Source organism: Bos taurus, chromosome 13 (genome assembly GCF_002263795.3).
Source record: "Bos taurus isolate L1 Dominette 01449 registration number 42190680 breed Hereford chromosome 13, ARS-UCD2.0, whole genome shotgun sequence".
Classification (NCBI taxonomy): Eukaryota; Metazoa; Chordata; class Mammalia; order Artiodactyla; family Bovidae; genus Bos; species Bos taurus.
Window position 1 is genome coordinate 10373391 of NC_037340.1, and position 12199 is coordinate 10385589.

General features: G+C 45.6%; 1 protein-coding gene across 9 annotated transcripts in view; it reads right to left on the reverse strand.

The window, feature by feature from the left end:
- Window positions 1–5417, reverse strand: part of KIF16B (kinesin family member 16B) — a 309240-nt gene extending 303823 nt beyond the window's left edge. For 8 of the 9 annotated variants that reach the window (XM_025000913.2, XM_025000912.2, XM_059892889.1 and 5 more), the window contains exon 1: window positions 4001–4140. In XM_025000913.2, coding sequence (XP_024856681.1) covers window positions 4001–4047 — 47 coding nt within the window. In that variant the 5' untranslated portion in view covers window positions 4048–4140. Of the gene's footprint in view, window positions 1–4000; window positions 4141–5222 lie in introns of those variants that run through there. The other variant, XM_059892884.1, reaches the window with a different exon arrangement.
- Window positions 5418–12199: the final 6782 nt, after the last annotated feature.

The window sequence follows — 12199 nt, forward strand, 5'->3', positions numbered from 1 at the left end:
GGCTTAGAGTCAGTATCTCACCCCCTTGCCCCATCCTTCAACAGGATGCAACCCAACCGCCCTATCACCCCAGGCCTCTCCTTCCTACTGGCTGCTTCCTGTTTGCCTGCCTTCAGGGCTTGCACCCTTATTTGCAAAAGCCAAGACAGGGAACAACTTAAGGGTCCATCAACAGACGAATGGATAAAGAAGACGTGACCGACAAACACACATAAATATGAATATGTGAGTATTACCCAGCCATGAAAAAGAAGAAGGAGATCCTGCTATCTGTAACAACATAGATGAATCTTGAGGGCATTATGCCAAGTGAAAACAGTCAGAGAAAGAGAACTACTGTATAGATGGCCCTTACACGTGGAATCAAAAAAAAAAAAACCAGCAACAACTAGGTCAAAGGAATTCGATTTGTAGTTTCCAGAGGCAAGGGATAGGGAACAGGGGGACTAGATAATGGGCGTCCAAAGTCACAAACTTTCAGTTATCAGATAAATAAGTCCTGGGGATATAATGTACAACATGATGACCATAGTTAATACCTCTGGAAAGTATTTAAAAGCTGTTTTGAGAGTTTTCATCACAAGGGGAAAAACATTTTTTTCTTTTTTTTGGAACAATATGAGATGATGGATGTTAACTAACCTTATTGTGGTAATTATTTCACAACGTATACAAGTCAAGTTATTAGGCCGTATATCTGACACTTACAAATATGTCAACACATCTCAATCAAACTGGGGGAAAATTCATTTAACAACTTCCTTCAAACCTCCTGAACAACGAGCTAAAAATTCTTTCTGTGGCGCCAATGACTTCTTGGATAACTCTTTAAAACTACATAAACAAGTTTTGAATTATTAATTATAAAACTACCAAGAGCAAAGTAAAAACTCAAACAGTCTTCTATCCTGGCCTAATACACTCTTCATCAGCCCTCCTCCGCGGAGTTAGCTGTCAGGCTTCTTGTGAATCACTCTACACAGATACGGCCGTGTGTGTGCATTTTTAACATTTTTAACATTCACACAACTCTACAACAGTGTATGCATCTGTGAGAACCTTGCTTTTCTTATCTAATTCTCTATCTTGGAACTCTTTTTAAGACAAAGATCCTAAGAGTCTTTTGTAAGTATTAAATTGTACTCTGCCAAATGACTTGCCCACAATTTTAAAATTCCCCCATTACTGTACATTTAGGTCATTTATGATGTTTTTGTTGTTGTTATACAAAGACTGATGCAGAAGTATCCTTATACATACATCTTGGTAGATAGGAATACAATCTATAAAATAAAATCTTAGAAATGAAATTTCTCAACCAAAGAGTTTATAAATTTCATATCTTGACAGCTACTGTCAAATTTCCCAACATGGAAGTTTCAAAGGTGTTGACCCTTTATGATCCCATCACCAACACTCAAAGTTCAGCTAATCACCAATCTCATCAGTGAAAAATGGTTTCTTACAAATATTATAACCTGCAACTCTTTCCTTATGAGTTAAGCCAAGCATTTCTGGTTGGCCATTAGTATACCTCTTTCCACTTCACTGCCAACTTCCAGAACATTTTCTCTCCTTGAAATTGCTCTTTGGAAGGTTATCAACACTCGTCTCCAAGACCAAAGACGTACTGGCAACAGCAGAGCACCATCTTGGCAACACCAGACACCAGCAACCACCGCCTCTTCCGGGCGCCTTCTCCCTTCCCTTCACAACCGTGTGCTGTGCTGGTTCTCCTCCACGCCTGCAGGCCAGTCATCTCCCTGGAAACCTGCTGAGAAGCACATCCCAGCGCCCAGCCTGATTCCCTCTTCCTCTGATGGTAAACAGTCTTTTTTTTTAATCTACTGTATATCTGTGCTTTATACAGAAAAATAAGGTTTCTAGGAATTTCCCTGGTGGTCCAGTGGCTAGGATTCCACGCTCCCAATGCAGGGGGCCTTGGTCTGATCTCTGGGTCAGCGTATCAGGATACTAGATCCCGCAAACTAGATCCTACATGCCAAAACTAAGACCCAGCAGAGCCAAATAAATAGATAAACAAAATGTTTAAAAAAAAAAAAAAATTTTCTCCTCCTGAGAAATCTCCACCTCACTGTAACATTCTTAAACTGTCATCCATGTGCTAAAAATTTCCAAATGCCAATCCTCAGATCACCTGAGACTTGTGTTTTCTTCCAGTCTTCTCAACAACAGCAAAGAAATGGATGTCCTTCGGACACTTCAGACAGTGAATCTCGTCAACACTTGGGGGAGCACTCATTCTAGTGGGACACTGTGCTTGTATTTGACATTTACTGCATCTCCTGAAACTCACAAACCCAAGAGAACACACCTTCCCCAAACCTCTCCCACCTTCTTAAGCATCAAACCTCAGTTAGTGACTATTCTTCCCCTCTCCCCAACTTCCCACCCAATGAACTGCCAACTCCTGTCAATTCTGCCAGCAAACTGTCTCCGTGGGTCTTTCCAGCCTTCCCATCCCCACCTGTAGCCAGACTTCTGCCTCCTCGTGCTCAATCGCTCAGTCGTGTCCGACTCTTTGACCCCATGAACTGTAGCCCACCAGGCTCCTCTGTCCATGGGATTCCCCAGACAAGAATACCAGAGTGGGTTGCCATTTCCTTCTCCAGGGTATCTTCCTGACCCAGGGATCAAACACAGGTCTCCAGCATTGGCAGGCGCTAAATAAATGCTTTCTAGTTACTCAATACAATCTTGTAGCATGTGCTCCAAAGCTTCTTTAGTTCAAAGAAGGAAAAGAACTTTCATATCTTGTACATGTAAATCCAAAATAAAGAACAATCTTTTAAAAACATCTAAATGGGGCCATTTGTTTTGTAGGACTGAATATACATAGAAATGCATATATCTGACTTACCAAAAAGTCAAACTTCTTCCCTAAAAAGCTTTAGAAATAACTTAAAAATCACAAAAGCACAGGTTTCCAATAGCTACAGATCAGAAGAACGACTCCCTATCTGCCAAAAGAAAAACATAGTCAGGTGAATTAAAGAAGGTTCCAGCAATCTCTTGATTTTATAATCCTCTGATGCCTCAATCAGCTGTCAGAACTAACAAACAATGACCTCCAAAGTCAACACAAGAAAAGTAGCAAAGGCCATATGGCAAGTTAAATGCTCAACTTGCTTGAGAAGCCAATAAAAACAAATGGCCTTGTGTGAACTTCTCCTATCAACTGGGAAGGACATATCCCATTTGGATCCACTTTATTCTTTAAAGTTAAACCAATTTAAAAAGTAACTATTCTAAAGCCAGTGATTATAGTCACTGAAAAGGAAGAACAGATTATTCTTCAGAGAATGTAGAGTCAAATCATTCTGAAAAGCATCACTTAGTGGAAACATTCAAGATTAAATTATAACCACCTCCCTATTAACATCGGCATATTTCAAACACGTGTACTTAAGTGTCCCTGAATTTTTTCTCCCAGGAAGCAAAACTTATTAAAGTTTTCCCATCCACTCTTTAAGCTGAAGTTAAGGATGGCGAAACTACTGATCAGAAGAAGTCAAGGTTCACGTTCGGTGAATCATAATCATCTCTTATTAAGAAATTAAAAAGTTACACCGATGATAGTGAGAGAACTTCTCAGTTGGCACAATTGAGGGGACTTTGCCTCACTGCTCTGGTGCCCCGTAACCACGCTCGTGAATTTACACCTTCAGGAAAGTGATCCCTTGATGCTTTTTAAAGGGGGAGGGTGCAAACTTCCTCAAATTCTCGGGACGGGGAAGAGTTGACAGGAATCTTCATGGCGCCGTAAACTCTTTACCCCCCGAGTGTCCTCCGGAGCAGTGTAAAAGCGAGAGCAAAGCTTCAAGTTGCCCCAGGCCCCCAGAGGCCATCACCGGGCCCGGGGTGCCGGGGACGGCTCTGGACCCCAAGTCCAGGACGGCTCTGGAGGGGAGCTGGACACCAGCTCCCTCCGGGTGAGGAAGCGCGCGGGAGCCACCTGCGCCCCAACCCCTGTACTCACCTGCGATTCATGGGCCGGACCCTCACGGCCACCTTGACCGAGGCCATCGCTCATCCCGGCCCGGCCCGCGCGATCCCGCGCCCGCCGCAGCCCGCGACTCCCGAGACGCTGCCCGCGGCTCCCGCCCCCTTCCCCGGCCCCCGCCCCTGCGCTCGGGCCGGACTCCACGGCAGCGGCTGCCCTCCGGCCCCGCCTCTGAGCATGCTCAGAGCGGCTCCGGCCCGCGTGATCCGCGCTCCGCGCTCCGGCGGCGCCCGGGCGGCGCGCAGGGGCGGAGCCAGGGTGCCTGGGAGCCGGTTCCGAGGTCAAGAAATCAGGTAGTTCGAGCCTCAGGGCTGCTAGGGACGGGGCGATTTCAAGAAAGCCTAAAACCCAACCTCATTCCTTGAAAAAACTGGGAGGAGGCAGAAGAAGAGGAGTTCGCAGCAATTTAGGGCCAGCTCAAGAACCACAATCCTGAGGTCAAATTACCAAAAACAGTTTTTCAGCCCTAACCAAGAACCTGGCTTTACCCCACCGGGAAGGAGTTAACTCATCCAATTTAAAACCGGAGCACAGAGATTATCACAGCTTGATAGTGGGCCACTGCTCAGGTCTTCTCTACTACTCTGAAGCTGTCTGAGCCTGTGTTCTGGACCCTTCAATTCAGGGATACGAAGAAATGAAAATAAAAAGGGTACGGCAAGAATGGCTATATGGTCTGAAACCAGATCTTAATTGGACTTTTTTTGCACTTATGTTACAGTTGGGGCTTCCCAGGTGAATGAGTGGTAAAGACTCTCCCTGCAGTGCAGGAGATGGGGGTTCCATCCCTGGATCAGGAAGATTCTCTAGAGAAAGAAATGGCAACTTGCTCCAGTATTCTTGCCTGGAGAATTCCAAGGACAGAGGAACCGGTGGGCTACAGTCCATGAGGCCCCAAAGCGTCCGACAGGACTTAGCGACTGAGCACATATATGTTACAGTTCCGTCTTCAAGGAATTAGGGGTGGGAACGACTCTCTCCCGGGGTTTAGGGTCTCGGAGAAGTGAAGTCCGAGGTCCTATCCCGGCTCCTGTCTGCTCCCCTCTCCCGAAGAATGCACTCTTTGGGGCATTCGTTCACACACACCCAAGGGCCCATCTATAAGCCACAGGCCACATTAACCAAGACATCAATTCTGCCTTCCTCCACTGCCCCACTCTGGGCCTCTCAGCCCACCCATCCCAGCCCCACGACCCACCCTTCCTGCCTCCGGTCTCACAGCTGAAGGGGGGTGGGGGCAAGCAGGAAAATCCACAGAAGGCAGTGCCCATACTCAACAGCCAGTGTGCCCCCACGTTCCTAATGGAGCCACAAAAGGGTGCTCTGCCCTCATCTCCTCCTTGCCGGTGTTTCACACCCCCAGGGCACCCAGAGAGCTGAGAGGGGGCGGGGGGCGGGGGGCGGGGCACTGCTCTTCCACAAGCCCAGCTATGATGGGGGCCCACAAGAAGTGGAGGCTGGGTTCCTGGGTTTGAGCTTCGGCTCCAGCATTAGCTTTGGGTAGCCCAGTCTGCATTATTGGGCGCCTCTAAGGCTCTTGCTTTATCTACAAATCAGGAAAAACCTCTGGTTGTTGGTTCACGCTTTGAGAGGATGCCTGCAAACATGTGACACACTTAAACAAGGAATCGTAGCGTCAGTTCCCCGAGAGCCCTGACGCTGGCCGGGAATCAGCACCCTGCGAGTTCCTAGAGCCCAGAGACCCATGGCTTTTCCCCTTTGGGAGCACAGAGCTGGGTGCGGAGTCGACCACCAAGAGGCGGACAAACTAGGCGCGCCGGAATCCGGAGCGGGCCGGGCATGCGCATTAGCGGCGGACGGGGTAAAAACAAGGCGGAGAAGCTCGCGCGGCGCCGGGGATACCCGGGCAGGGGCGGAGCCAACCTTATATGGGAGCTGCGCGGAGACAAACTGCGCGCCGGCCGCCTTCCTGGGGGAGGGGGGCGCGTCCCATCGTCTGCGTGAGCCGCCGCCGCCCCTGCTAACGACCACTCTATTAAGGTCGGGGGCTTCAGTGCACAGAGCACGCGAGGGGTCCAGAGCCGACAAAGCCAGCCCAATTCTTAAAGACAACAAATTACACAAGCTTGCAGGAGGAGTTCAAGATTAAAAGCTGTTTTCTGTGTCGAGGGCTTCACTGGTTGGCTCTTCGGAAGGTTTTGTTCATTCATTCATTTCCAACACCCTGCTCTTGCCTCTAAGCCCTCTACCCCTTCGTGACTTCGCCATTTGACGAAACAGACCAAAGCAGTCCCGCAGACACTTTGGCCTCACCTAGCACTCCTGGAACTTTTGAATGTGAGGCTGTAAGTCTTCGACTCACGCTGGGCAGGATGGGACAGAGACTTGGCCGGAGAACATTTCTTTCTAACCCAGAGTGAAAGAAGTCTCTCAAAGGGAAGACGAACGACAAGATAAGTAGGTGGCTCTACTTGTCAAAAGTAAACAGCACGTTTCTGGAGTACTTTGCAAACAATAATGCTTATACAAGTCACCTGGGGAAACTTGTGAACTGGCAGATTATGATTGGACAGCTCTGGTGTGAAACCTGAGATACTGCTTTTCCAGCAAACTCTGTGGGTGCAGCTGGTCTCACGTGGCCTAATTTATGGGGCCCGGGGCTGGAGGTTGGGCTCAATTGGGATTACTGGGAAGCCTGTGCTTCTTTCTCTTTCTTAGCCTCGAAAAGTTAGCCGAGGTTTCTTAGTTGGGCGAGGCAGCCTTTCAGGATGGCAATCCCCGCGACTCTGTTGTAGCTCAGTTTGCCGATTTCCCGAATTGGTCAAAGGCAGCAAGTCCAGCACCGGTGTGGAGGGCGTCCCCCACCAGGAGCAGGTACTCATGAGAAACACCAAAATTACAAGTCTACCAGAAGGTCCCTGAACTTGGATTGGGGGTTGCGGGGGCGGGGGGGGTGCAGGGCGGGGTGTAAATATCTGTTACAGCCTCTAAGTAAAACATTCACTTTAGTAATACCAGAGATTTTGACACCTCTAGAAATTATGGATTTTCCTGTTCAATTTTAATTGTTGCAGCTTTCTCAAATTGTTAAAAGTCACTGTTACGCTGAAATTGGTCCTCATTAGACTGACACTACATCTTGTTATTTAATATAACCACATGTGTTAGTCTATCACAAATTTATCTTTTTTATATCTTGCTCACTGTGTTTCGTTAAAATTGATTTTCCTTTCCATCCCGTGTATTTTGTGCATTTAAAAAGGTTATTCTGAAAATGACATTTCACCAGACAACCAAAAGGGTCCAGGGCACAAAAGCATTTCAGAATCTACAATTTGGAAATTCATTTCACTTGGATGAGTGAAGGGCAATTCTAGTTTCAAAAAAAAAAAAAAAAATTGAATGGTGATGGAGGGAAGAAAAGATTCTGAGGCCTATGTTAAAACCTGAATGGGGGGCTTCCCTGGTGGCTCAACGGTAAAAGGAGCCCCTGCTAATGCAGGAGACACTAGTTCAATCCTGGTAGGGGAAGAGTCCACATGTCGCAGAGCCACTAAGCCCGTGCGCCCCAACTATTGGGCCTGTGCTCTAGAGAATGGGAACTGCAACTGTTGAGCCCACATTCAGCGACTACGGAAGCCCGCACGCCCTAGAGCTGTGCTCCACAAGCCACTGCAATGCCAAGCCTGGGCACCACAGCTAGAGAAAGCCTGGGCAAAGCAACAAAGGCCCAGCTCAGCCAAAAATAAGAAAATAAAATTGTAAAACAATAAGACCCCAAATGCTATCAAATAAGAATGGAATATTGACCCCATCACCCTTAAAGCCATGTGTGTGTGTGTATGGTTTGCTTTTGTTTGCTTGTTTTGATGTAGCCTGTTTGGATCTTCATTTATTGTTGAATTCTTTTTTTTTCCCTCTAATGTTTCACAGTCCCGTACTGCCAAATAGTTGTGACTCATGTAAACTCCCTGAGACTTAGCTTCTTCATTTCAAAGTGAGATCGCATTGAAATGTTTACTCCACTGCAAAATATTTGAATCATCTTGAAATGCCATTATCAGAAAAAAAAAAAAAACCACACTCCTATCTGCTATATGTACAGTTATATATTTTTCCTCTAGTCTCTAAGGAACAAAGTTGATTTACTCTCTCACCAGTATGACTCTTTTCAAAACCTTGAGAAACAGCAGACTGGCACACTTCAATTGGAACATAGGATACAACTGACATCTCAGAAACCCATCTGTTTTTCTGTTTGCAAGTACGGACTTCAAGCATTATATCACACAGCACACTTAATATCTTCATGTGGGTGTACATCATGGGACTTAAGTTGGATTTAGGAGGTATGCAGTGAGCCAAAAAACTAAAGTAACTATTCTTCAGGTTCTCAAACAAATACATAATCGTATTAGAGACAGAAATCATAGATATCAAATCCAAACATGGAAGATTTTCATGTTCTAAGTCATAAAATTTTAAAGTAAATTTAGAATCTCCTAAAACACTAAACATTAAAAGCAACCATCATTTAGAGAAAATGTACTTGGGGACCTGAAAGTGAAACCTGAGCACCAAAGTAACAGTAAAGATAATCTTGAAAGTCATACATAGTAATTTTGTTGGCAAGCTATAGGCAGGTAGCTATGAATGGCAGTTTTCTTTTAGAGCAGAAGTGAATGAAGAAATCACAGAGATTCAATTTAATAGAAGCTATCACCCTAAATCACAGTCATTTTATACACTAAGACAGAAAAAAAGATTGTTTTCAATTGTGTATAACTAGACCTATGGTCAAAAAGAGTTCAGAATCAATGGACTTTGTAGAGTCTGGAAGCAGTTCAACTTCAGAGTGAGAAACCACATTTAGTTGGAGGGATGAAGACAAGTTTCATGGATGAATTGGTTGCAGAGACAAGTCTTACAGGACAGACAGCATTTGAGCCTGAAGATGGATGAGGAGATGACTTCTGAGGTAGAGGAAATACCTTGAACAAATATTCAGAGACAGGAAAGGTAGGGTCGTGCCCCAGAAATGGGCTTCCCTGGTGGCTCAGCTGATAAAGAATCTGCCTGCAATGCAGGAGACCTGAGTTCAATCCCTGGGTTGGAAAGATCCTCTGGAGAAGGGAAAGGCTACCTACTCCAGGATTTTGGCCTGGAGAATTCCACGGACTGTGTAGTCCACAGGGTCGCAAACAGTTGGACATGACTGAGCAACTTTTCTTCCTTTCTTTCTTTCTGCCCCAGAAATAGTGAGGAAGGAGAGCCTCTTACCTAGGGCATAGTGTTAGAGGTTTAAAGATAGTGATACAGGGCACTCCCCTGGTGGTCCAGTGGTTACGATTCCACACTCCCAGTGCCAGGGAAGTATCTCTAGATGGGAACTGGATCCCACATGCCACAACTCAAGGTCCCCCAGGCTGAACCAAGATCCCGCACCTGGCAGTGAACATTCCCTGTGCCGCAATGAAGACCAGTCACAGCCAAATGATAAATATTAAAAAAAAAAATAAAGATAGACTTTCTCACGCTCCCCGCACCCCACAGCCCTGTACTGGTAGTGTCACTTTGCAGCGCTCAAACAGGGAAAGGAGTCTGTTTCTCCACCCGTTTGCATGGCTGGCCTGGTTACTTACTTTGGCCCACTGAATGCAGCAGAATTAACCTTCCAGCCTCAGCTTGGAAAGGCTTCCTGTGCTTTCCCTGTTACTCCAGGATCGCTACCACTGTCATGTGAAGCAAGCACGATCAGGCTAGTCTGCTGAATGATGGCATAACCGGTCAAACCCAGTGCCACCATCAATAGCCAGCCAACCCCCTGACATGGGAGTGAGACCCCTTGCAGCAGCCAGCCCCAGCCACTTCATGAGCTGGTCAGAGATTTATGAGAGCAGCCCAGAATGACAGAGCCTGTCCAGACCAGCAGAACCACCAAGCTGACCTGTAGATGGACAGGGATCAGGATGCCAAAATATGCAACTGTGGTATAAGAATTATCTTAAATCTGAAGGCAATTAAAAATAAGCCAACACAGGAAGAGCCTTTGCCCTCCCACATCTTCCAAAAAGCAGGACAGAAATTTCCCTTGGTGAAGCTGGTCCTCCTTCCCTCCCCCATACCAAAAGAACATGCCTTCTTACTAGAGGTAGAAAGGCAACAAAGCTTACTAAGCTGACTTTGATCTCCCATTTGTTTCCCCCACATACTTACTTTGCCGTGATTTACAACCACCCAGTCCTTACAGCCACTAGGAGATGAGAACCCTTTTCCTTTTTGTAGTCACTTCTCTACAATGTACTGCCTTTTGTTAAAATAATAAATTCCAATGCCTAATTGCTTTGGGTTTTTTCACTTCTTTTCAGTGATGCCTTCCATGCAGGTAAAAACTAAACCTTTCTTCTCAGTCTAACCTGAGCTAACCTTAACCTTAACCTAACGTTAATCTAACCTTACCCTTAACATAACCTAACCTTAACTTTAATTGAGACTGGATGGTGAAAAGAACACTTTGTTCTGTTAAACTGTTTTGCCAGTTTAATTTGCACACCCAGGTTATCAACTCAAGAAAGTAAAGGAAGCTCTTTTTTTCCCACCCTGACAAGACTCATGAACAATAAACCTGTGGTGGTCATTTAAGCCATTTGGTTTAGGGTGTTGTTGTTATTCAGTCACTAAGTCATGTCTGACTCTGTGACTCCATGGATTGTAGCCCAACAGGCTTCCCTGTCCTTCACCATCCCCTGGAATTTGCTCAAATCCAGGTCCATTGAGTCAGTGATGCCATCCAACCATCTCATCCTCTGTCGTCCCCTTCTCCTCCTGCCTTCAATCTTTCCCAGCATCAGGGTCTTTTCCAGTAAGTCAGTTCTTCAAATCAGGTGGCCAGAGTATTGGAGTTTCAGCTTCAACATCAGTCCTTCCAATGAATATTCAGGACTGATTTCCTTTAGGATGGAGAGGTTGGATCTCCTTACAGTCCAAGGGACTCTCAAGAGTCTTCTCCAACAACACAGTTCAAAAGCATGAATTCTTCGGTGCCCAGCTTTCTTTATAGTCCAACTCTCACATCCATATGTGACTTCTGGAAAAGCCATAGCTTTGACTAGACGGACCTTTGTTGGCAAAGGAATGTCTCTGCTTTTTAATATGCTGTCTAGGTTGATCACAACTTTTCTTCCAAGGAGCAAGCATCTTTTAATTTCATGGCTGCAGTCACCATCCACAGTGATTTTGGAGCCCCTAAAACTAAAGTCTCTCACTGTTTCCACTGTTTCACCATCTGTTTGTCATGAAGTGATGGGACCAGATGCCATGATCTTAGTTTTCTGAATGTTGAGTTTTAAGCCAACTTTTCTTTCACTTTCATCAAGAGGCTCTTTAATTCTTCTTCACTTTCTGCCATAAGGGTGGTGTCATCTCCATATCTGAGGTTATTGATTTTTCTCCCAGCAATCTTGATCCCAATTTGTGCTTCATCCAGTCCAGTGTTTCTCATGCATATAAGTTAAATAAGCAGTGTGAAAATACACAGGCTTGATGTACTCCTTTCCCTATGTGGAACCAGTGTGTTGTTCCATCTCCAGTTCTAACTGTTGCTTCCTGACCTGCATACAGATTTCTCAAGAGGCAGGTCAGGTGGTCTGGTATGCCCATCTCTTTAAGAATTTTCCAGAGTTTGTTGTGGCCCACACAGTCAAAGGCTTTGGCGTAGTCAATAAAGCAGAAGTAGATATTTTTCTGGAACTCTCTTGCTTTTTTGATGATTCAACAGATGTTGGCAATTTGATCTTTGGTTCCTCTGCCTTTTCTAAAACCAGCCTGAACATCTGGAAGTTCACAGTTCATGATGTACTGTTGAAGCCTGACTTGGAGAATTTTGAGCATTTCTTTACTAGCGTGTGAGATGAGGTCAATTGGGTGGTAGTTTGAGAATTCTTTGGCATTGCCTTTCTTTGGGATTGAAATGAAAACAGAGCTTTTCCAGTCTGTGGCCACTGCTGAGTTTTCCAAATTTGCTGGCATACTGAGTGCCACACTTTCACAGCATCAACTTTCAGGATTTGAAATAGCTCAACTGGAATTCCATCACCTCCACTAGCTTTGTTTGTAGTGATGCTTCCTAAGGACCACTTGACTTCACATTCCAGGATGTCTGGCTCTAGGTTGGTGATCAAACCATTGTGATTATCTGGGTCATGAAAATCTTTT